Below are 25,744 nucleotides of genomic sequence, written 5' to 3'. Positions count from 1 at the left end.
GTCTAATGATATTTATTGAGTGCCTGCTGTATGATACACACTTGATGTGAACATGGCTTAAAAAACAACTTATATCTACATACTGCTTAAAACAAATTAATCTCTCTGCCTTTAACTAATGTTCCAATCAAAACACCCTGCTTACTCATTTAAGTATGCCTCAGATTATTCACTTAGAGACCTCATCACTTCTTACGTTACTTTGGGTTACTGAAATGTTCACAGTGGGGTCCAATGGGCAGAAAATATCCCGTAATAGTTATGTGACTGTGAACTCGTTCTCGACTTCTGTATTTGCAAAAACATGAACATGAATAATCACATCTACTTAGAAAGGCAACACAGCAGTAAAGAGCATGGACTCTGGAACCAGTGTGTCTGGCAGGCAGTTCTGGCTCTTTCCAGCTCTGTAAGTCTAGGGATGTCACCTACTCCCTCGGGCCATAGTTTCCTCACCTGCAAGAGGAGAGTAATGCTACTTTCCCTCACAGAGATGCTGTGGGGATTAGGCAAGTTATTACACATACAGCACTTATAACAGTGTGTGACACCTACCAAGCACTTAAACATTAGCAATTGCAATTATTATTTTTAATTCCCTTGTTATTATTTATTTGGTTGTAGGGATGACATGAGAGAATATTAATCAAAGATCATATAATAAAATCTGGCACAAATATACATTCAAATGTTGATTTCCTTTACCATAGAAATTCTTCTGTACTTCAGACTAAGACAATTCCATGGATACAAATTAGTGAGATAAAGTTTATTCCCATCTGATGGCAGGTAGAAAAAAGGAAATGGAGTAAAAAGGGTTAGGCTGGAAAACTGATTTTTTAAAACAGTGCTAACCTGTTTAAAACGGGGGGGGGGTGATGAGTTTGTAATAGGCAGACAGTGGTAAAAAATTTACAAAGCATGGAGGTAAAGGGTGCCCTGATTAAGTTAAAATTATAATATTTTATCAAGGATTTGGAAAAATTAACTTTTTTTAAAAGCACAAATCCTTAGTGTCTTAGAATTTAAGGCAGTATAATAAAGTAGAAATTAAGATTCCTTTCATTTTAAAATATGGAAACTTAAAACTGATTACCATTTGGGGGGAAAACCCCCACAGTATTTTAACATATAACAAGTAAAAAACAGAATTCCTTGTGCTAGGTCCTTAAATTATCACTGGCTCTGTTGTATCCACATATGCACATACCAGGTTAAAGTCATGATCATTATACAATGGAATTTTAAGAATTGAGACGAAATATTCCAAGTATATTACACTAACAAAATACAAGTGATATCACCAATAGCACAGATGCTGAACTGTTTTAATCAATGCTACTTACACTAAAAATGAAGAGTAATAGCATTTTGAAAAATATAATAGTGGAAGCAATTCCAAAAACTCACTGCTAAAACATAAGGACTTTTAAAATCTTTATGAGTTTAGACTCAAAACTGTGCAAGCAACAAACTGTACAAATCTGCAATATCTATTTGAATTTCTTAAAATTTACCTTATTTCATGTTCGACCTGACAAAATAATTTCGAAATTAAATTATGTAAGAAAAACGACAATTTTATTATTTTATAATAATTTAAGACATCAATTATTTTCCCTTCAATTAAAAAATCTTGATGATTAAGTTTTTAGCACCTCTTTGATGAATAGTAGCAAATTTTTCTTGTGATCCATGCTTATAGGATGCAGTCTGATGACTCCTTTTACTATATTATCTATATTGCAGAGAAAAATTAAAGCATGTTTTCTCTAAAGAATATTTGTACATTATCAGAGAAAGCCCTAATTTTTAAAGTTTATGTAAAGCCTTACTCCAATCTTCACTTCCCTCTTTATAACAAAATTCTATCAACACATTCTTTAAAAAACAATCAGAGTAATTTTTATTTATAACGAAGTTACTGTCTCTAGATTTTAAACCATCAGTTTACTCTTATAACAGAGAATCAATTTAAATAACACCACCCAAATGGAATGAAGACAAAAGTCTATTACATATCAGTTCTTCTGACATGCCTTACTGATATCTTATTAGTCTTACAACATGTCCATTTCCAGTGAAATTCTCAATAAACTGTTCATAATTAGAGTCTTTTCTATTGACACGTTATTCTAAGGTGTGACAGAGGCTGCTCTCTGGGCTGCTTCAGAAGGCAGTCAAACAAGTGCTCTGAAGAAAAGGGCTGACTTCGTATGTGACCTGGTCACGAATGGCTAGCATGCCGTCAGTTCCTTTGGTTTTCATGACAATCCCTTTGGAAAGTTAATTAGGTGATGAACGGTCCCTCAGAATTCTGTGAAACAGCAGGAATTCCCGCCTATACATTCTGTGCCAACGTCCTTGATTTTTTCACTTCCACTGTCTTCTGTATCAGAGCACAGAGAGATGGTAGTCTTATTTTATCCATATTTTTGCTGTAAACATTGAGAAATATACCAAGGACAACTAACAAACCAGACCATATGTACCTAAGAGAAGAGATACATTAAAAAAAGATTAACATTAAGGTAACAATTTATTATTCACCACAGAATTTGGTGATAAATTCACAAAAAATATGCAATGAAATACAATTTTCAATGAAAAACCTACAATAATAGTGTTAAAACAAAAATAGTTTTAGATCAGATTGGAGAGAATGTCATACCTTTTATGTTAAGTATATATAGAAATAAGGTATTTTACAAAATACTAAATAATAGTTCATTTGAATTTTGAGGATAATAGAGAATTCAAAGTCCAACTCCCACCAGAAGTCTTAAGAGTATACGTAAAACCCTAGATTTGTAAATCTGCGAATGGCCATCTTGCAAATACAACATAGCCATCCATCTAGTTATCCCAGCTGGGTAGAAAATACAGAGAAGGGAACTGGCAAAGATTACCATAATGTGTAAGTACCACATGCAGCAAGAGTAATCAATTTACAGGAAACAAAATACATGGATGGAAATTTACTTTGCAGTTCCTTTTAAAGTTATACACTGATAATTTCCAGGTCCGAATCTTCCCAATTCCTAATCAAGGTTAAGTTTAAATGGGGCTAATTTCAAACACATCTGGACAGTAAAGAAAATAGTAAAGGCTTTCACAAAAAGCCACAAACTAAATCATTAGGGCACAACTGATAGAATACTTCTCTACCTCACTCCTTTGTGAGAAAAGGCAGCAAATACACCAACAATTTAAATATATATAAACATATGTATATATATATGTGTGTGTGTGTGTGTATATATATATGTATATATATGTAATTTATATAATTGCTCTAGGACAAGGGAGAATGAATCCCTTAATCTCAACACATCTCTCACATTCATTTATATTGCAAACATGATCACGTTTGCCCTGGGACTCTGGTTAGGCAATTTAAATGTACAAAATGATTTCTTCCAAATAATTACATACATTTCTGAAACAGCAGAAGACACATCAATACATCAGGGATAGAGATAAAAAATATGCTTTACAAAGAATTACGGCTGTTTAGGAGGAAATATGAAACAAAGTATCTGAAAGTGGACAAACTCGTTGAATTAAAAAGTACTTACTGAAATGTGAATGGCTTAGCAAAGAATACAAATGAAAGTACAATGGTCATTGCTTTTCTTCCTGTAGTCACTGTAGGAAGAACAAGGTTGGTTTAGAATGTGCCTACTATCCTGGAAATATTTTGGAAATCATTCATTCAACAGATATTTACAAAGCCTACTATGTGCCAGGATCTATGTGAAGTGCAAGAAAACAATGGAAAGCAAAAAGCAAATAGAAAGTAACCATTGCTGGTACTATGGAATTTATAGTCTAGTGGGGGTGCAGACATTAAATATTACAGATGAACGTTAAAGCACAACTGTAGTAAATACTTGATGGCGGCCATGGCACGATGGCGGCATGTCATCCCTTAGAGAGACTTAGTGTGGCCGGAAAGAAAGGCTTTTCCAAAGAAGACATGATTAGGGGAAGCAGGGGTTATTCTTTAAAGGTAGCAATCTAGTATCTTAATAGTAGTCACCTCTGGCTAAGACGATGCGCAATGCTTCAGTCCTCTTGGCACTAACTTGTCCTTATCCTTGAAGTTGTCCCTTCGAGGTCTGCTGCAGGCTAGAGCCTTCCTCCCGAGTGCCCCAGGGCAGAGAGGAAGCTGCCTGCATCTCCGGCACAGCTTTCCCCTCACCTGGCATCATCAGCTGCTCTCTTCCCACCACGCTGTGCGCTTTACTTAGTTCCCTGTCTCACTCATCCTTCCATTCCCCGACTCCACAGCTCCTGGCATCTAACGCTCAGTGCATGAATGAACGAACACCAAATGAAGAAACTGTTTTGGAAACACGTGCCAGAGCTCGATTCCCAAATCTGTCTTTTCCTTTAGTAAAAGGACCCTTCTTTTTAAACAGGCATACCTTTCAGCCTCTCCTACATTTAGGCGTGATCATGTGATTAGGTTCTGGCCAATGAAAATGTGAGAAGTGCTGTCTCTAGGAGTGTGATTTTTAGGAAGTTCCCACAAAGAGAAAGGTGTGTGTTTCTCCTTTCGCCATCTAACTGCCTAGAATGAGGGTGAAGATGGCAGGGCACACAGGAGGAGCCTGGACTCCTGATGAGCATGGAGACACCACGCTAGCTCGAGAGGCAGTATAGCACACAGGTAAGAGCACAGGTCTGGAACCAGCTACCTCAGCTGGAATCCTGACTCTGCAATTTATGAGCAGAGTCTGGCTGACTATTGAGCAAGTCACTTAACCTCCTGGTGCCTCAGTTTACCCATTTGTAAAATGGAACAATAGTGAGTACTTAATAGGATTATTTCAAGATTAAGATAAATAATATATGCAAACTACCTGAAATAGTGCCTAGTGCACAATGAGGGCTATGTGCACATTAGCTATAATTATTACCACCACCTCTGGATTTCTTTTCATGAGAGAGAAATAAACTGGCCTGCACCTTCAAGACTAGGATTGCATCTTACATTTCTTTATATGAACCATAGGGCTCAATCAATGAATACCAGCTGATATAAGAACCTTTTTTAAAAAACAGTTATCTTATAAGCAAAATTGGAACCCAAGCTAAGTATATAAGTATGTAATCTTTCTTGACAGCATGAGATGAATTGAAAGATTAGTGATATGGCCTAATCTAGAAATTCCCGCTATTTATCATTAGGGATGTAAATTTTAAAAGGAGAGTCATACCAGAGCAACTAAAGATAAAAGTTAGAAAGCAAATATACTCTTACAAAGAGAGAGGCATTTGTTCATTTATTTAATTTACTCTGTGGTATTAAAATAAGTATTCCTCTAGAACCACCGAACATTAAAATCAGATAAAGACTAATGTACATATGCATTATGGATTCAAATTCTACAGATCTCTGCCCTGGCCAGTGTGCTCAGTGGTTAGAGCATGAGCCCAAGGACCAAAGGGTCACGGGTTTGATTCCTGATCAAGGGCACGTACCTGGGTTGCAGGCTCAATCCTTGGCACAGGTTGGGGCGCATCATGCAGGAGGCAACCAATTGATGTGTCTCTCTCACATCGATGTCCGTCTGCCCCCACCAACACACCTCCTTCACTCCCTTCCATTCTCTCTATAAATTAATGGAAAAAATATACTCTGGTGCGGATTAACAACAACAACAACAACAACAAAAATTCTACATATCTCTGCTGGAAATGATCAAGTTCAATCAATTAGTATACAAAAGAGAGAAATGAAGCCCAAAGAGGAGAGACTTGCTTTCAAGGTCACAAGTCATTGACCTACATCAGAGCCGGGCATGGGCTCCACCTTCTCTGACAAGAAAAGCCAGAGCTCTTCCACAGCTTGCAATCCTGGCTTCAGAGCTCTGTTATAGCATAGTATGAAGCTAGAAAAATTCCAGGACAAGTGGAATAGGGAAACTGAGACAGATAGTTAAACAGCAGTATGCAGCCACCTGGTAAATCCTATCTTCCCTAAATCAGGGCACTTAAGAGTAAATGGTTTGCACTTCTCTTCCCCAGCCAGAGGGTAAATACCTTAAATCACCCTACTCAGGACACAGATAACAGAAATCCAACAGTGCCATTTGCCAACCACACACAAGGACAGACAAATTAAGAATAAACCTCATTTTGGTACCTCAGCATAAAGCTGATGAGTATTCTATTGATCTATCCCTAAGAATTCCCCTAAACGCCCAGCCTTTAAAATCCTTAAAGATGAAGGTCCCAGTGCGCTCTCCCTTCAGGGAGCAGGTCCATGCGATTCCCTTTCCCCTCTCCTTCCCCCACACATGTCCCCTAATCTCTAAAGGACCCCATGAGACTTGCAACCAGGGAAGCAATGGGCAGTGGCAGCTCATCCCAGACTAATTCCCTGAACTTGTCTCCAAGGCCCCCTTTTCTCTGATTTCCCAGTGAGCCAGAGCAGCCCAGCTTAGGCTCTCCTGTTGCTCCTTCCAGGCCCTTCCTTGTTTCACTGTCCAAAGTATATTTTTGTTGCAGCCAATAAATTCTTGCTTTCTTTTCTACATTTTGTCTCTTGATTGAAATCTTTCCCTCAAGAAGACAAGAACCAAGGTTTTCTCATCTCCCCAGTAATATCTCCACATGGGAGACACCAAGAGCACTCATCATCTGTACTGTTCATGTGGCAAACAATACAAGTTAGCATGGGGAGCCACTTGTTGCCCCTTTTAGGCCTCACCTGTAGCCCCTCATCTGTTTCCCTCATCCTCCACTGCAGAATACAAATTCCATTCCTCTAAAAGTCCCTACAGAGAGCAGGTGCCTAATAATTGCTGGTGAAAAGAGAAGCTCATCTGGTTGATGTTCTGGAAAGTGTCCAAAAAGCTTTGCTCAAAATACATCTGTCATACTTTAAATTCAACAAAACTAGAATTTTCAGTTATAAATTAAAGTGTATAAAGCTATTATTTTTCTATGAAGATGTTCATCCCATTATGCTTAAAAAAAAGTTTTTATTGATTTAAGAGAGAGGAAGGGAGGGGGAAAGAGATAGAAACATCAATGATAAGCGAGAGTCACTGACTGGCTGCCTCCTGCACGCCCCCTACTGGGGATCGAGCCCACAACCTGGGCATGTGCCCTGACTGGGAATCAAACCGTGATCTCCTGGTTCATAGGTTAACGCTCAACCACTGAGCCACGCTGACTGAGCAACCCATTATACTTTTTCATAAAAAGTTCTTTTAATGTATTCAAAAGGTACTATTTAGATAAATGTATAGATTTGATTTTAAAATTAAACCTTCAATTAAGACATTAAGATTAAACATCATTTTCTTTAGAATTAAAAAAAATACCATAAGCCCAGGAATAAATTGGTGAAATATGACTATTTTCTTTTTAATGAAGAGTAGATGATGCCCTTAGCTTTTGGAAAATATTATTTCATAATCTAAGCAAGTATATCATTCCTACCTGTTACAGCAAGAAGTGCACCGAAATTTTTAATCAAAGCCAGAACAAAGGAGATTCCAAAATACCCAGTGAGTGAAAAAAGAAAAGCATAACCGTAGGTCCGAATTAGATTCTGCAACATATAAAAAAGCCTGTGAGAAAAATGCAAAACAAACCCTGAGGTATTACAAATGAAATAAAACGACAGATTTTAATCAACTTCTTGAGCAATAATAAGCCATTCAACAATGCAGTCAAGCAAAGATTCTTATTTAGTTCTGATTTAATGAAAAAATAATGATGAAATTTTAAAGCCACAGCTTCTACATCATGAATAGCTTAAACATTACCTTATAGGGTACAGCAAGGATAAAATAAATTTAAATATAAATCATTTCATTCCTGAAATAATTTTTGATCTGCATATAAAGGAGTTATCAAATTACCTAAAAATAGTCTTTTGAACACAGGGAATTAGGTATACAGAGGAAACTATTTAATGGAAGATATTTATTTTTAAAAATGCGATTAGTGTTTACCTTTGAACAAAATGTTACCGCAGGGCCTAATCCAGTAGTGCATGTCAATCCCAGTAAAATGTACACAAAGCCGATTGAATATGAGTACAAAACCTAGAGCAGATAAAAATAAAATGGACATGGTATCGAACCAAAGGAGAAAACGGAGGATTTTCACATGTGGTTTAATTAATCTATTCAATTACATTTGTAGAACCAACCATTTTTAAAGAACATCATCGTTTTAATATGGCTTAACTTTCTGGAAATGATGGTTGATCCTAACTTCATAAGTCTACGCTTTATTTTAGGTGCAACACAACACAGCAGTACTGATCCTTTCATACATGGTTCTGTGGTCAGCAGGAAGAGAGACATGCACAGAGCAAGGACCATGGGCCAGGTACAGAAGGTCACCAGGGCAGAAAGCCCCAGGTGCCTAGCAAAGGACAACTGTAGGGTGGGGCCTATCCCCCAGGGTGACCTTTCCTCCCCTAGCATATCACTGGCCTTGCATTTGGACCCCCTGACCTTCCTCCCTAGAGAAAGCATCTAGACTTCAGTTGTATTTTAGCTCCAGGCCCAGAGAAGCGGCAAAACCAGAGACACCAAGGCTGACCTCAGGACCAGCTGCACTGGAGAATGACGCCCTGCCCTGGTGCCAACCAATCAATCAGTGGAGACCCTGACCTTGAAAGGACACACCAGGAAAGCTGCTGAATATTTTATTGAGATCTTCCCCTGGGACCTCCCCTGAAAGCCCTTAAGTAAGAGGATCCAGTGAGGTCTCTCAGGGGGATGCCCTGCCTTTCATCTTTCCCTTCCCGCTCCGCCTCTCCACAAGAGCCTTACCATTCCCTTCTTCAACTCCCAAGCTCCAAGGGCCCTTCCTTTACCTCTGACTAGTTTCCTCAGCCCATTTCTTCTAGGAATTACTTCTACCTCTGTGATTTTATAATAAATGTTATCTTACAGTTTAAGTTTGGGTCTTGGCTCTGAATTCTTTCCTAGCCAGAACCCAAGTACTGAGATTGCTGAGCCCAGGTCCAGCCTGATCCCACCGGCCTAACTCCTGGTGCCAATTCACTGCTTACAACAGTTTCATAACTATTCATTTTTTGCCTGGCTTAATTACTGCACTAAATTCAAACAAGATTTTAATGTTGGAGTTCTAAAAACATACACAAACACAACAAAAAAACTTTATAGATGCTTATTAATATGAAAAAACCCAAATGTTAAGTGTGCAAAGACATTAAAATATAACAAAAATAAGCAGTATATTCCATATTTATTGCTTAATTTCCCAATTTTCCTACCAATCTTCCTATCTGAGTTTATTATACTTCTCATTAGCAGAACTGGAATCAAACTTAAATAACCGCTATGCGCTAATAATACTCTGTATGGACTATTCCATTTACTTCTCACAACCAACCTATGATGTGAGTACTTTTAATCATCATTTCCCAATTTGCAGATGAAGAAACTAAAACATAGAGATGTTATTTTCCCCAAATGAGAGAGCTAATAAAGCTAGGATATGAACTGAAGCCATCTTAGACCAAAGCCTATGGTCCTAATCACTGTACTACAGTAACTTTCTAATCACCTACACTTCCTTAATTCTCTTATCTTTACCTTATCTAGGAAGGGTGGTGGTGATCAAGAAAACGCTGACCAAGAGTAAAGTTCCCATGTTCTCAGGGACTCCTTAGAGTATCACCACTACGCTGACAAAGAAGTCGGAGAGGCCAGTCCTATATATCCTTAATGCAGTCTGCTCTGTCTTTCTAGCAAGGTGGCTGGCTATAAAATTAACGTAAACACACACCGTAACTTTCCTATAGACAAATACCATACAGAAGGTATACTGGAAGAAAAGGCATTATTTGAAGTAACAATGGCAAAAAGGTGAAACGCCTAACATTAACTTCAAAAGAAATGTGCTGGATTTATATGAGGAAAACTTTAAAATCCATAGGACATTTTAAAAAGAACACTTGAATAAAAGGGAAGTCATACCTTACTCTTGCATTGAAAGAATCAAGGGTATAGATGCCATTCTCCCTAAATTAATTTATAATTCAGTGCCATACCAATCACAATACCAATGGGTTATCTACTTTATTTGGGGATATGAACACCCAAGAATAACTACTGGTAGGAATATTCTGAAAAACAAAAGGAGCAATGGTGGCTGGTCATAGCAGAAGGTAACTAACTGTATGATAAAGCCACTGTCGTCATTTGCTTCTGGTGCAGAAAAAAATTTAAAAGAATACAATTCTGGATGCTACATTAGAATATGAAGTAATAAAGAAGGCACTTATGCTGAAAAGTGGATTACTCAATAAATGATATTGGGATGAGTGAACAGCCATATGGAAGAAATTTAAAGTTTTGGGTAGATTAAAGATTTAATAAAAAAGGAAATAATAAAATAGTCATCATGGGTAAAATTCTTAAATCTTAGTGTTAGAAAAGCCCTTTTCAATCATAATACATAGCCAGAAGCCATGAAGGAAAAGATAAACCGGACTACATAAAAATTACAAACTTCGAAACGAAAAACAATACCAAATAAAAAGACAGGAGAAAAATGGTGTATCAAAGGACTTTTTTAATATGTAAAAAATTTAAATCATTAAGGAAAAATTTATCAAATACTATACCATAAGCTATTAGCAGTGGTAGTAGCATTTCATTTTTTACCATCCTGTGTTTGAATGCATAATTTTTATGAAAATAATGACAAACTAGTTTTAAAATGCAATGTTAGTCTCCGATACCACAACTATTTCATAAAATTACACTTATCACTATTCTGAGTCTGTCCGAGACGAAGGGAAAAACACTAGAATAGTTACCATTTCCGAGTTAGAGGCGTTGTGCAGTTTCATTGCCTTCTCCTGGACGTTTCCAATGACGGCATCCGCACACAGCGCCAGGGAGATGAGGATCACACCTTCAAGAAGGCACCGGAAGAAAACGACCTCTTATTTAAGCATGTGAATGATTAAAGATTTTTCAGAGATGCAACTGGGCTAAAAACAAAAGTAGATCTTTTTTTTTTTTTTCAAAAGGAGAGCTTAATCACATTTGTTCCATAAAGCTGAGTCTTTCTATCCACAACCAGTTGTAACAGGCACATAGGTGACGTATTAAAAAAAAGTAGCTAACACTAGAAACTGCATCAATGCTGTCACCATTACTATGCTTCACTCTCATGTCAAATAACAGTTCTGATTTTCAACTACATTATATGTTTGAAAAAAAAATACTGCATTAAATACATACAGAAGAAATTTCTAGCTTCACTGGGATCGGTGGTTAGTCAGTTAATTAAAAAATCAGATGAAGAGGGAGATCATTAAAAAATTACCTTTATTATTAAAATGTTTGATTTAAAACCACAAACATTCATGCAGTTGTCAAGGTCTTTTCTTTGAGTAGGGGTGCTAACTAAAATTCTGTACTTTCTCTTTGGTTTAAACCACAATCTCACACTTATAAAATACATTCTCTATGACTTCCAAGTTGTTTTGGTTAAGGAGTGTACACACACACACACACAATTTCATGCACCCCAGGAATTAAAAAAGAAGTACAGCAAAACATCAGAAACTTCTGAAACAATTAGGGTGCAGAATCCTTTCATATTTTTATGATATCCCCCAATTTTTATAGTTATTCCATTCCATCCACACATAATTCAATAATGATTTTATTCACTTGTCAACCAAATTGTTTCAATTATCTTAGTTTTTACAGAAACAATTCTTCAAACTCAATTTTTTTGTTGTTAATTCTCACCTGAGGATATTTTTTCCATTGCTTTTTTGAGAGGATGAAAGGAAGGGGAGGGAGGGAGGAAGGGAGAGAGAAAAACATCTTTGTGAGAGAGGCACAATTGGTTGCCTCCCACACGCACTTGGACCAGGGCCGGAGACTGAACCCGCAACCCAGGTACATGCCCTTGACTGGGAATCGAACCCAATACACCTCACTTAGCGGACTGAGCCACACCAACGAGGGCTTCAAACTCAGTTTTGGATATGAATTCAAGTATTTCATAACTGCATAATTATAATAATAGGTACAACTGGCATAAGTAAATCCAGAAATCAACACACTCAGACAGATATGCATGTCTCCAGAGAAGCAGGCTCTAAACTGTAAGTGTTTAGGACACTGGTCACCAGTTTCACAGAAAGAATAAAGAGCAGCCTTGGTTACATCTGAGTCTGATGAAATTTAAGGGAGTTTTCTCTTTTGATTTTTTTAAATGAACCAATCAAAGAGAGCAGAAAATATATGTACACATATATGAACTTAATTGAGAATTTTCAAGTTTTCGTACTTAATTCTTCAATTTGACTTTTTATCATCTTACTTAGGTATTGCCTATTCATGCATTTTTATTCACCAAACTTAATTCTGAATGCTTTTTTACATGTTTCAAATATCAAATCTGTCCTCAAAAGAATATAACATGGTATTGTCATTGAAGATCCTGAAAACAATGGCCTAGCTCCTGAAAGGCTGTTCAAAGACATCCCCAAAGTGTTCTGGAAAATGGCAACAACATGAAACACTTTTTTTTTTTTTAATATTTTTTTTTACTGATTTTTATTTTATTTTAGGAGAGAGAGCAAGGGAGAGACAGAAACATTTATGTGAGAGAGAAACACTGATTGGCTGCCTCCTGCATGGCCTCCTGGGAATCAACCCGGCAACCTTTTGGTGCATGGGGTGATGCCCAACCAACTGAGCCACAGTGGCCAGGGCAATATGAAATACTTTATGAAAATACCTGAATTGCACTGTAAGGGGAATATTTTAAGGTGGACATTTATGTGAGTAAGTAAATATGATATGCCCCTTTATACATTCAAAGTTTTGTTTATGTCTATTTTAACCATTTTAATAGATAATCTAATCTCCTCTAGATAATATACTCTTATAGATCAAGGATTGTAATAAATGCTCATCAACTATTCTTAATGATAAAATATGGTTAGGTTCCAACTCTCTTAAGAAGTATTTCCATGGAACTCAGAGCTAGCACTTCAGCTACAGTGAGACGTTACAGACTACCTCTTTCCATCACTGTCACCGCCACCATCACCCACACCGCACCAGTGCATGTGCTCTCACACCCACTGCTCCATCATCTCATTCCACCCTCTCACCTCCTGGGCGTGAGGCAAACTACCACCATTACCTCTGGGCCAGGGAAGCACAAAGGGATGTGGCGCTTTAGCCACGGTTACATTCTAAGTGATCCAACCAGAATGTGAAGCCATGTCTCTCATAGCAAGTTCTGTGCCTTGTCTAAAACTGCCTTTCCATTAAGTAGAAGAGTCAATTTCCTCAGCTTTCAAATATAATCTTCCTTTTAGGTTTTCGGACATGAGAACAAAGTGTTTCTAAAAAATCTAAACCATGTTAGAAACACCTGCAACTATTAGCTTTCTCAGTGTCAAACTCATTGAAGCAAGAATCCCTTGCACTCTGATCCAAGGTGAAGAAGAGATGTGAGAGGTTCTACCACATCTTCTGGTTCTCAAAGGGCAGCTCCAAGACGCTGACCTGGTTAAACTTAAACCCCTTAACTTAGCCTGGTTAACCAGAAAGAGAGGTTGACTAAACAACAGGTAAGAATAGTGAAGCTGATGTGAATGATTTTCTTCATTATGCAGTACTTTTTCCTCACAAGTAACTGTATTTACTATACTTTGTAATATATATGTGTGTGTGTTTATGTGTATATGTATTTTTTTTCTGTTTCTCTCAGAGTTCCTTTGAAGACCTAGATATTTTAAATACTATTTTTGTCAGGGTAGGAGATGGGGAGATGGGATGACACTAACATAATCTTATGAGTAAAACTTAAGACTTAAGAATGACAATATGCAGATATAAATAACTTCCCCATCAGGTCTTGAGAATGAAAACAAGATTCTAACATTTTTTATTCTGATTTCTAAACATCCTATAACACCTATTCTGCTCGTGAAAAAATCTAAAGTGAGTTTAGAAAGTTCCACAGAGCGCACTGCTAAGGAAATGTTAGGCACATTAGGGTTACAGCCATGTTTATGTCACCCAGGTTAGTCCTAAAGCACAACGTATCTCTCCCTCTAGCTACAACAGGGACAAACAAATGCACAAGTTTCAGCTTAAAAAAGGAGAATAAAAGAATTCCTAGGATTTGCCTATAATTCATGTGTCTATTTCCAATTCAGCAGGTAAGAAATTGATCTATCACGTACGTGGTAACATAAGATTTTGACTGGGCAAACAGCTTTCTGTCACGTCAAATTACATGAGTACTAAAAACAATTGCTATACTTCCAGAGTTGTAATATTTTTACTATATCTTATTTGGAAAGTCTGAAAGCTTTATGTTGGATATGAGAATTACAGATGTCACATCATCACTTAAAATCCTTATAAAGTTGTAAAAATTCTTACTGTAAACCAAACTGCCTACAAAATCTAGGAAGACAATAAAATTCCTTACCTGTAAGATTGAAATTGGGGGCAATTGTGCTGTCAGCAAGGGTAAACCATATCAGACCAAGGCTCATACACACGGCAGCAGACACATCTGCAATATTGTAACGCTTGCCTGTGTGACAGAAATGTTAGTCAACCTCAGATTGGAAAGACCCACTCAGCAAAGTTTCAGATCTGTGTGTTTAAGCAAGGAGATCAGGAGTCTGCTTTTTATATCTACTGTCAAAAGTATATGAAGAACACTTAGGTCAAGGCATGAAAATAGTCACAGAAGGGCTTCTGAAAATTAAGTGATCAGTGAGCACCAATGTGTTAGGTATGAGATTCTATTTTATCTGTCATGGTAGTAAGTAAAGATGAACATTTAAAAAGTTTATGGAAATTAATGCCTTTTTCTTTATGTATAATATAAGGCTATGAATTTTCTTCTAGTTTATAAGTTTACAAAGTAACGAGAGTAATTATTCAGGCTATAGAACTGTTTAAGTTTGCAAATAACATAATCAAATAACTACTAGGTTGGTAAGGACTGACTTATTTTAATATAGTCACATTTAAATAACGAAACCATGTAGTGTAACTTCTTGGAAGGATTGTAAGGAAATACTATACATAGTTAGTTATGTCACTAAATGTGATTTTTAATAGGGATTGAGATCAGTTTTTTCCTGTGTGAACAGTTATCCTGAAATTTCAGGATATGTAAAGTAGTTGACACACATGCTTTCATCAAAAGGCATTTTTGGGAAGGCATCTAATGTATAAAAGGAAGTCAGGCTGTATAAGGATATTAGTGACACAGAAACACTTGATTATCAAAGCATGAATATTCCTCATGACAGCGACATGAACTTGTTCTGCTGGTTTCTGCTATCACTGCCTCCTCTTTAACTGCTATTTTCACCAAGCTTGTAACTTGGTTGGGGCTCTAGGAAATCAAGAAGCCGGGAGAATTGGTAAAAAAAGCAGTTCTGCTCAGGTTAAGCTTTACTTCAATATGAGAACTGTCCATTTGTATAATGGAGGTAGAGAGCAGAGCCCTGAAGAGTATAGGAATGAAATAACTGAAAAAAAGGAGCTTTCCAGGTACTTAGGTACTCCTGCTAGGCCTTCAATATGTGAATATAGTATTTCTGGAAATGTAAGTAGTAAGATTCCAGAGTAAGAGAATAAAACAATACTATTTTTATTCTGAGTTCAAATTATTGATTTCAGATACTAAGGTAGATCAGAGATGTTTTAGTATTTTTATATCAGAATTGTTACACCAATATCTAGAATGTTCAATAAGTTGACCAAAGTTTAATATTTTTCCTAATGCTAGATGCTATAAAATATCCTACTAGTTTCAAACAGGATGAAAATACATCATTACTATACCTTGAATAAACACTCCTCCTAGCATAACAGGAATCAACTTGCAGCACTTGAAGATGACTTGGGTAGGGTAATTCAGGTAGCCCAAGGAAGTGTTTGATAACCCCATAGTACCCACAGTTAGAAAAGCTATTATCATGTAGGTTTTTCCTGGTATTCTGTAAAAGACAATTTTTAAAATCTTCATTTTGGGACCCAATTCATACTTGTTAGATAATGTGTTTACAATGTGTAAATGTCTACATACTCTTTTTATTTGTTTACTATTTCTAGAAATATTGGTTAAATATCACCATTTTAAAGTTATAACATTGTTTACTTACATAAAAGAATGTCGGTAAAAATAACAATTCACTCTTATTTAATTGATCTTAAATGAGAACTCCCAACTGTGAGAAAAAGTGGTATATTAAAGTCACTTAGATTCTTACTGTAGGTATAAGGTGTAAAAACTATCTTGACTAAATTTAGAAAGAAAAATTTAAAAAAATATTTTAAAATATTGACCTCTATAATGGTAAAAGACACCTTAACTAATTTATAAATTCTAAATTGTTCTATTTCTTAATGTTTCCATCTAGCATTAGGAAAAATACATCCATTCATTCTGCTAGAGTAACCTGAGCAGAATTTCTCTAGAAAAATTACATGTTTAAAACTCCGGACATAATATTTATTATTACAATATCTTATGATTCATCTGTCTGTATTCTGTAAAATGTTAAAACAATCAATTTCCTGATGAGGAATCTGACTTTCTTCTTATGATCCCAAATCTTCTACTTTTGAGTTCTAGCTGGATTTTCTAAAGGAAATTCTTAATTTGGCATCTTCAGAATTTCTGAGCTATCATTGTGAGCATATGCTCACTTTGACTAGATATTTAATGGTCTAAAATAATAATCTTCTCAGAGGGAAGGCGGGGGTGGGGAGAGATTAACCAAAGAACGTATATGTATATAAGCCTAACCCTGGACAAAGACAATAGTGTGGTGAAGGCCTGGGAGGGGTCGGGGGAGGAGGCCAATGGGGGAAAAACGGGGACATCTATAATACTTTCAACAATAAAGATAAATTATAAAAAATAATAAAGTGAAAAAAATAATCTTGTACATTGGTGTGACTAACATAGGAAGCACTATTCACATAATTACATTATAATGCCTCCTTAGATCCAGTTTCTATTTTAGGATTTGTGCTTATGTTTAAATCAAGGGAACAAAATTCTTTCATATTTTAATATGGCTAGATGTAAGGCAAAATAATTCACTGTAAAAATTCAATTAGGATGCATCATTTCGAACCTTACATCTCAATTTTGAGGCCTTTCCTACTTAACTAATACAGTGGTGAACATTTAAAATCCACATGGAAATAATCTGGCATGCCCGTGCGCATCAGTGTACACCAACACTGGTTCTATGCTGTCTGTGGGCTTTAACCCTCAGTGGATATCATCAGGGAAGCAGGACAGCTCTGCTTCTCTAGGTAAGAACAGATGTCCCATTAGTCAAACAGTGGCCAGAAAATAAAAAATTCAAGCCAGAAAAATCACAAGGAATGATGATTAGAAAAGCAGTATAGTACTGGTAGGAAAAAAATCACCAGCCTGAAACCCAGGAAACCTAAATTCAAAAGGCTCCAACTCTGAGCAACTTGCTATATGATCTCAAGAAAATCGCAGCAATCCTCTAGGTCTGTTTTCTCATTGGTAAATAAGGAAGGTAGAGTTCATCATCTTGCCTCTAGGACTCTCATTGTTTCTGTTTTTATTTAACACCCCAAATGCTTACTTCCTTATATACGGTGGGAAAATTTTAACTTTAAAAAGCCCATCAAAACCAATTTGACAGATCTCTTTTATTAAAAACTCACAAAGTAATTAATAAAGTTACAGTGTAATCTTTGTTGAAAAATAACAAGTAGTATATTTATGGTATTATACTTGACCATGTGCTTCACCACACATTACCACATTTGATCCCCAAAATAAAATGAAGAGAATTTACGGAACTTCCCTGAGCTCTTACAGAGCTAATAAGAGGCAGTGTAAGACTCAAAGCCATGTTTTCTGACTCCAAGCCCTATACTCTTTCAAGTACACTGGTATCATAAAAACAAAGGAAGAAAAACTTAAGCAGAGGTCTAGAGTAGTGCCACTTAAATAAATTTAGAGATGGGCATATACTCAGAAATAAATTCAGAAATATAAGATTAGGCATATTTTCATTGTAACATACTTTCAAAGACTTTTTATAAAATAGTTTTTCATGTGCTTTGGAATAAAAAGGTTTCAGTTCATATTTGTATTTATTATACATCTACACATTCTTCTATCAAATCCCTTCACTTATGTTTAAACCAAACACAAATGATGTTACCTTTAAATATGCCCAATCATATGGTTTAATGGTTGGGATACACATGGCTTGAGGCCCACTCCCCACCTCACTTGGGTAGCTGAGAGGGAGGTGTATCTTTTTATTAAATTTAACATTGAGGAGATGCAGTTTCTTTGTCACTTTTCATTTGATAGAGACAGTATTAGATTCTTTTAATTTAGAAGTAACAGAAGTCCAGCAGTTTGCAACAGGTAATGAATCATAAGGGTCCCTTATGTATTAGTTTTGACAGATATATTTAGTTACTTTCTATTCTACCACCTGTGGCTAAGTCTTGTACAGTTTCAGAGCATGAAAATAATGAAGATATCCTCAGATTCAAACATTTTTAATATCACTGCTATAATAATTTATTGGTGATATAGAGAGGTCGAGAAGTAAAATTAGACTCATGAAGAAATATTGAAGATACAGATTTAAAAATTTAAAATTTTATAGTTATCTTCATACAAACATCAAAAACATTTATTAAATATATAAAAGCTGTGAAAATTTATTTTCACTGAAGGATTAAACATTTATATCAATGAAAACAAAATATCAGTACAGTATTAAAGCTTATTATATTGTAAACTGCCCAATATATATGTGAAATATTCACATATTAGACTCTGATATGTCAGGATAACCACACTTACATTTACCAAAAATTTATATTAAATTTCCTCACCACCTTCTAATTATAATCAGAAGTAAGGTTTTATTGCATATTGTTCTATATGCCATTAAAAATATATGGAGGTGTTTCTACAATCTAGATAGCTCATTTAAAATGTACTGTCAAACAAGCTCCTTTGGTTTTGATGAAAAGGAGTATTATTAAATTTCTCTGGTGTCTAATAATGCACTCTCAGCTACTGGACATTACAAATATGACAATGTTTAGTAAAATATATCTCATAAAACAAAGCATAACTATAAATTTTAAAAACCACTATAAAAACAGATATTGGTATTTCATTTCACCACTTCGATGTAGTAGAGCTGTAAACCTTTCAGTAATCACATCTATTTCAGGGAAACTTAAAGAAACACATGTACATATGAATACTTTCTCATTTCAAGATATATTTACTACAAGTCGAGCCCAAGTTACATTTTTTATTTGATAACTTACATTTAGAGATTACTTTTTTCAATGTATAATGAAAATATCATATTTAACATTTTTAATAAGTTGATTATACTGATAAAAGTGCTTGGGTATTAGATATGTTTTATTAATGGAAAATGAATATAGGTCATGTATAATATACTCTGTATGCCCAAAGAGCAAAACAAAAATTTAACTACGAGTGAACTTAACTGTCAAAAAAATGAAAACAAACCACATACCTTCTCCTTTTGTCCTGAATAAGCTGAAGTTCTATTAGGCCAAATATGGAGTAAAATGCAAACTGTACTAAAGTAAGGTACCAGCCATAGGGCTTAAAGCCCTCCACTGAAAATATTAATTCCTGTCAAAAGATACATGAATACTGTTAAGTTCAAGAGGCTGACCAATTTCCTCACAGTAAATTCTTATAAACACAACATTTAAAAAACACTCAAATCACGAAACTTCTCAGAGGTATAGAGAAGTTAGGAGGTCTTTCCAAAGAACTGACACTAGATGTCCAGGTATGAAAATCAGGAGGAAAATAAAAAAGGTAAGGAATAGCTATGAAGCAACATTATTCTATGCTTCTCACTCTCTTTCTTTTAATTTACTGATTTTAGAGAGAGGAAGGGAAAGAAACATCGATTTGTTGTTCCACTTATTTCTGCATTCATTGGTTGATTCTTGTATGTGCCCTGACTGTGGATGGAACCCACAACCTTGTCGTATTGGGACGGCATGCTAACCAACTGAGCTACCAAGCCAGGGGCTTTTTCTCTTTTTTAAAAGACCAAAATTAAAAGAGTTGCTCCCAGAATAAGAAAGGTACCTGATTCAAGAGCTCATTTACTATTCATTAGAAGTCTACTATCTCAGGCCTGTTTTTCTATGGAATTATAATCAGTTCAAATCAATTTAATGTCAATTTTAGAATACCTATACCACAGATTATATAAAACCTCTTCTTTTTGCCTAAACATGTTATATCATGAAGTAACATTTAGTGATTCTTATGAGACATTCTTAACAAGTCATTGAGAGGTGTCCTAATAAAGTTATTTTGCTTAATCTAAAAAAGTCAAATTTCCCCCACATATATTTCAACTGTATTTTAAATAAATTTTAAGGAGAAATTTATGTATAAATTTCCTTTCAAAGAAAAACTAAACAGCTTCTAAACAGACCCTGAAATAGATTTTGTACATTTAGGATACTATATACTTCCTCAAATTTAGATTTCATGTTAAGTAAGTCTACAAAGAATTTACGATTTTTCTGGTTTATGAACTATAAAACATGAAAATAAGCTTTAATAAGTATTTTGGCATTCAGATTATATATATATAGCTAACCTCATTACAAAACTCCAACCATTTTCTTTAAAGTATTTTAACATGCAATTATATGTAAATTAGTACCAAAGTCAGTTTTCACAGTGACAGTGATGTTACAAACATAATTACTGCGATTTATCTAATTTTAACAGATATTTTGCACGTTAGTTATAAAGTCTCTGCTCATTAATAGGTAAAATTTAATAAAATTTGTACAGTAAATTACTAATTTATTTTCCTCTGCAATGACTAACTTTGCTCCCAAACTATTAGATAAGAATGATAAAGGAAAAAAGTGTTTTTCAGCAAGAATTCTAACCTTTATTTGATAAAATTTACTATTTTTTATTGTTCTTCACTGTGATATCTGAATTTTTATATCATTTGGTAGTGGGAAAATTAGTTATTATTATAAATATTGATTTTTAATTCACATTTTTGTTTTACACTAATACTCTTCATCTATTTTTATAAGCTAAAGAATAGTCGCAGATCACCTTCTTTATTTATACTTATGTCTTATATTTCATCTCTTTCAGACAATGGAAGAATACAATGATTAAGCTCACTCTGATTAATACTACAGAATACCAGAAATATCTGTGTTTGAAAAAAACACATCACTTTCCTTTTCTTGAATTATAAGGGATTCTCTCATGTTAGGGAGTTGCAAAAAAAAGCAAAGTTGGTAATGGCTGAAAATACTAATGAACTGACCATTAATACTATTAATCCATTCCAACATTCTGTTTACACTAACCTGGATCCTGCCATCCAGCCCATGTCTTTGAAGGTCAGGAATTTACTGCTGGTCAAATGTACACAACTATGCCATAACAGAGTGCAAATGTGAGACAAATTGTGGCAATGTTAGAAATGTTTGGCACAGGTAAAAAACAAACAAAGAAACAAAAAAATAAGGTTCTGGCAAAGTTAGAATAGAAAAAGAAACCAGTAAGAATGAAAACACAATAGGTGTCTCAAAACAACCCCACACAAAATGATTCTATGATCACAGAATAAAAAAGATACCCTTGGAAAAATATAAAACATTCTTATATGCTTTTTCAAAAATGACCAATTATTATTAAGCTCCAAGAATGAAGACTAAACTGGAATGTGGCCTTTGTGCTATCATTCAATTTCCCTGGAGAATTATGTTCCAAAATACCAATTAATACTTGAATTCACTTTTAAAAACAAACACATGTTTGCAATTATTACCTACATTGTTAAATATTTCATTTTTTTTCATAATTTTAATTTTTTAAGATTGCCTTTGTTCCCTTTCCCTCACTTAAAGTATTGAATTCTGGAACTTTGACCTCTGTTTTCAGCACTTTTAAGAAGCCCTTTTCTACAACTATACTGAAAGCCTCAAATCTGTGAAGAAACCAGTAGCTTAGAAAGCAAAACATCTTGAACAAAACTAAGCGCTCTTATTGACTTTAACTGTTATAATTACCATAAACAAGTAACTATTTTTTACCTGTAAATATCCATAAATGAGGTAAAATACAAAAACTCCAGCAACACAAATGAAAAATTGAGTAAGTTTGTTAAATCTGCTAAGATTTATGCCAAGTACGACAATGTCATCTATTGACTTGATGTGTGGTGACATTGTTTGGGTTTTGGATGGGACAGTTATAGAAATATATTTCCTGGAGTTGCTGAACTTGAGATCCATTGTCCTTAGTTTGCCACATTCAGTGCTTCCAAAGGTGTCTTTGGTGATTTTCTCTCCTTTGTTCAGTTTTTCTTTTGCTTGCTGAGCTAAGTCCTAAAGAAGGAAATAGGCCATTTAAGCAAAACATTTGGATCATAAAGTATTGTGCTCCAAATAATATTTCAAATCACACTTTAAAAATTATACAGGTAAGTCTTGTCTCTGGATATTAATATACTAATTCCCCTATTCAAGGTTCCAGTCAACCAAAAAACAATGTCAACTCTCCAATTTATTTTCACCTGATAAAGACCAACAGATCATTAAATTAAACATATACCATTCTCATTTCCACAGCAATAAACCAAAAACTAACCTTGTGTAAACACACCTTTATATTTTTATATGTAGTAAGGATGTAACTTTTAAAGCCCATGACAGTTTATGCATAACATCTTCGACATTAATGTCAATCCTTATTTGCAGAAGATTAAAGAATGGCTGATGCTCCTCTACATACTAAGAAAAATGTAAAATATATTTGCTAATGACATTTTAAAATAAAGCCAGACAACTCTAAGTTACTTAAAAAGCTAGATTTATCAGACTACAGAGAGGAGGATATGCTTTAACAATAGCATCTCCTCGGTTAAAAAAGGTTTCTTTCTTTGGAGAAAATCATTTTAATTTTAAGTGTCTTTGGGTGTTGTTCAACAGGTGTAAAGTTTCAGTTAAACAAGATAAGTAGGTTCTAGAGATCTGCTATACAACATAGTGCCTATAGTTAAAAACAAGGTATTGTGCGCTTAAAATTAGTTAACAGGGTAGATCTCATGTTAAGTGTCCTTAACCACACAAACACACACAAGAAGGGGACACAAATTTTTAGAGATGATAGATATGTTTATTACCTTAATTATGGTAATGGCATCACAGGTATATGCATATATCCAAATTCATCAAATTGTATATATTAAATGTATAGTTTTTTGTATATCAATTATAGCTCAATAAAACTGTTTAAAAACAAAATAAAAATATCTTTGGGAGAAAGTCTTTGGGACTGCAAAAAGCTGGGAAACACATCATTGTTAGTTTGTAAAAAAAAAAAATCATGAAGCCTCCATAGATTACTGTGGATTTTCTTTGGATTTATACAGGGTGGGGCAAAAGTAGGTTACAGTTGATAGTATGGAAAATAATACAATAAATAATAATACAATAAACTGTGTTTTGCATACTTACAACTGTAAACTTAAAAGTGTAACATATTAAATGGACTCCATTGCATGTTAGCAAACACTATTTAATCAATAGTACTTCTCTTCTTTCTAATACTTGGCCACTTTTAACACATCTATTGGCAATCTCATGAGCCACAGACCCATGCCAGACATGCAGTTAAGTCCCTCCAACACTGTTACTTCTTGGACATCTGTGCCAAAATACTGACATCCCTACTGAAATTTTCCACAAACCGTCTAAAATGAACATGGAAATAAATTAATTTCTTTTGCTTATTTGAGGCACCAGCAGCAGAAAATCTACCCTTTAAGGCTTTGCATTTAGAATGCAGTTTTATTAATCAGAATACATCATTGGTCAGATCACGTGACTGATGAAGGAAGACCCTGTGAGCTCTGACACCCAATAATTATCCTGAATATTTGCCATATCCCTTCCATTTCAGATATTAATGATGTTATTAATCTACATCTAAAGAAATTAGTCAATGTTCTTGTGGTGCAGGGAAAATAATATCAAGCATAAAGTTAACTTTAGTTTTCAAATTAAATGACCAACATTTTGCTTTGCTTTAGAAGTTTACAGTAACTCTTGAAACTAAGTACAAAAACCCCACAGCTGTGAATCACTGCCTAAGGTATCTTACTAAAGACAACGCAGATATTTAATTTAGTTACCTGAAGGTACAAATAACAGCTAAAACTGAATAAAGGTAGCAATTCTAGCAAATAGTGAAATTTAGAAACTTATAAATAACTGGTGATAATGTTCATTTACAATGACCTTCTGAAATCAAACTTATTTCAGTAAATCTCTTAGTCTTCCCCAACCTTTAGAAGAAAACCCTCCCACAACAAAAGGGTAAATATGAGGAAATTATGGCATTTCAGTGTAAGTAACCTGAAATAAGCTTGATTCTGTATTTTGTCACACTCATTGCCACAAATAAAAGAACCTTGCCATTATATTTAAATTAACTGCACTCAGACCTACGGGGTATGATTATAAAACAGAGATGAACAAAATTCTGTCCCAATTCTTTGTACATATTTCATTACACAAAGTTTAAGAAACCATGTACTGCTTTTTGAGGGTTACTCTTTTTTCCCAAGGGAGAAAGCTAAACTTAGGATTTAATACACACATGTATTTCATATCTATAAAGTATTAAAAAGACCCACTTATCTAAACTATTTTCAAATGCTGCTCTCTCTCTTCCAAGTCCCAAACTATCCCAATTCACTTAGAAAATGTTTATCCAAAAAACAGTTTTCCCCATCTGATACCCTACTGCAGAAAAAAACGAGTATGCCCAACACTGAAAAAACAAATCCCTCTCAGCACACCAACTCTTCCGGCCTTCGTTCAATATTTAAAAAATAAAAATAAAAAGGTGGGGGAGAAAATTAAGCTGCAAAAAACCCTGGAGGATCGGCATAGCTTCCGGGGGAAGTTTCTGACCTTAATTTAATAATCTGGTAAGAACAATCACCTTGCACGGCAAATCCAGTGGACAGCCGAGCACTCGACTGAACGCGGAGCCCGCACGAAGCGCAACTACAACGCAGTCCTGGGGCCCCCAGGCGCCTGACACTCCTCCGGGCTCCGAGAGGCGCCCCCGAGAGCGCCCGCGGGCCGGCGAGCGCACAGACCCCGGGGGGAGGGCGGAGGGGCAGAGGGCAGCAGATGCCCCTCCCTAGACACCGGGACAGCGGGTTCCGGTCCAGCAGAAGGAAGCGGCCCGCGCTCTCAATCCCGCCCTCGCTCTCTCCCCGCAAGATTTTTAGGGGAGAGAATGGGCTCTCCCGGGCGGGGGCGGGGACGGGGGGGTCTGGGTCCCAAACAAGACGAAAGGCCCGGGAGGCACGTCCGCTCCTCAAGCCGGTGTGTCACCTGGAAGGGTGACCCCGGACTGCGTGGCGCCAGCCACACAAGTGTCTCCCCCTCCCCAGGTCCGTCGCCATCACCTCCTGCTTCTCCTCTGGGACTACACTCGCCCTTTCCGCCACGGTTGCCGCCTCCATGCAAAGGTCCTCGCTTTGCGGGCGCCGGCGGCCACTTCCGCCTATGTGTCTCTGCGCGCTTGCGTAGTGTCATGGCCCCGCCTACTGGTCGCCCTCGGGTCGCTGGGGCCGGGG

The 25,744-nt window shown here is 35.8% G+C and overlaps 1 protein-coding gene across 5 annotated transcripts; it reads right to left on the bottom strand.

The window, feature by feature from the left end:
- Positions 1-25,683, bottom strand: SLC35B3 (solute carrier family 35 member B3). Of its 5 annotated transcripts, none has more exons than XM_081144781.1 (10): positions 25,574-25,677; positions 22,182-22,475; positions 19,595-19,716; positions 15,861-16,015; positions 14,485-14,592; positions 10,826-10,923; positions 7,977-8,069; positions 7,459-7,570; positions 3,579-3,648; positions 1-2,492 (listed from the first exon to the last, which is right to left on the bottom strand). In XM_081144781.1, exons 1-10 carry the CDS (start codon positions 25,628-25,630, stop codon positions 2,342-2,344), a joined length of 1,260 nt encoding a protein of 419 aa, XP_081000907.1. In that variant the 5' UTR covers positions 25,631-25,677; the 3' UTR covers positions 1-2,341. The 5 variants fall into 5 exon arrangements, 4 of the variants coding, with proteins under 4 accessions (XP_081000907.1, XP_081000909.1, XP_081000910.1 ...); XR_013999364.1 differs by having other exon boundaries at positions 573-2,492; positions 7,459-7,589; positions 25,574-25,679; XM_081144783.1 differs by having other exon boundaries at positions 600-2,492; positions 25,099-25,683.
- Positions 25,684-25,744: the final 61 nt, after the last annotated feature.

The sequence above is a fragment of the Miniopterus schreibersii genome, assembly GCF_964146895.1.
Source record: "Miniopterus schreibersii genome assembly, chromosome: 8".
NCBI lineage: Eukaryota > Metazoa > Chordata > Mammalia > Chiroptera > Miniopteridae > Miniopterus > Miniopterus schreibersii.
Note: the sequence above shows the minus strand (reverse complement) of the source record. Positions and strands in the feature narration are given on the sequence as shown.

What these genes read in the sequence shown, in the direction of transcription:
- SLC35B3 (XM_081144781.1), bottom strand. Translation starts at nt 25,630, where the DNA reads ATGGAGGCGGCAACCGTGGCGGAAAGGGCGAGTGTAGTCCCAGAGGAG. An exon ending in AGGAGGAGTGTTTATTCAAG is followed by an intron (nt 14,593 to 15,860) that starts GTATAGTAATGA and finishes TCTGTCACACAG; the next exon opens with GCAAGCGTTACAATATTGCA. An exon ending in ACGCCTCTAACTCGGAAATG is followed by an intron (nt 8,070 to 10,825) that starts GTAACTATTCTA and finishes TATCTGCTCTAG; the next exon opens with GTTTTGTACTCATATTCAAT.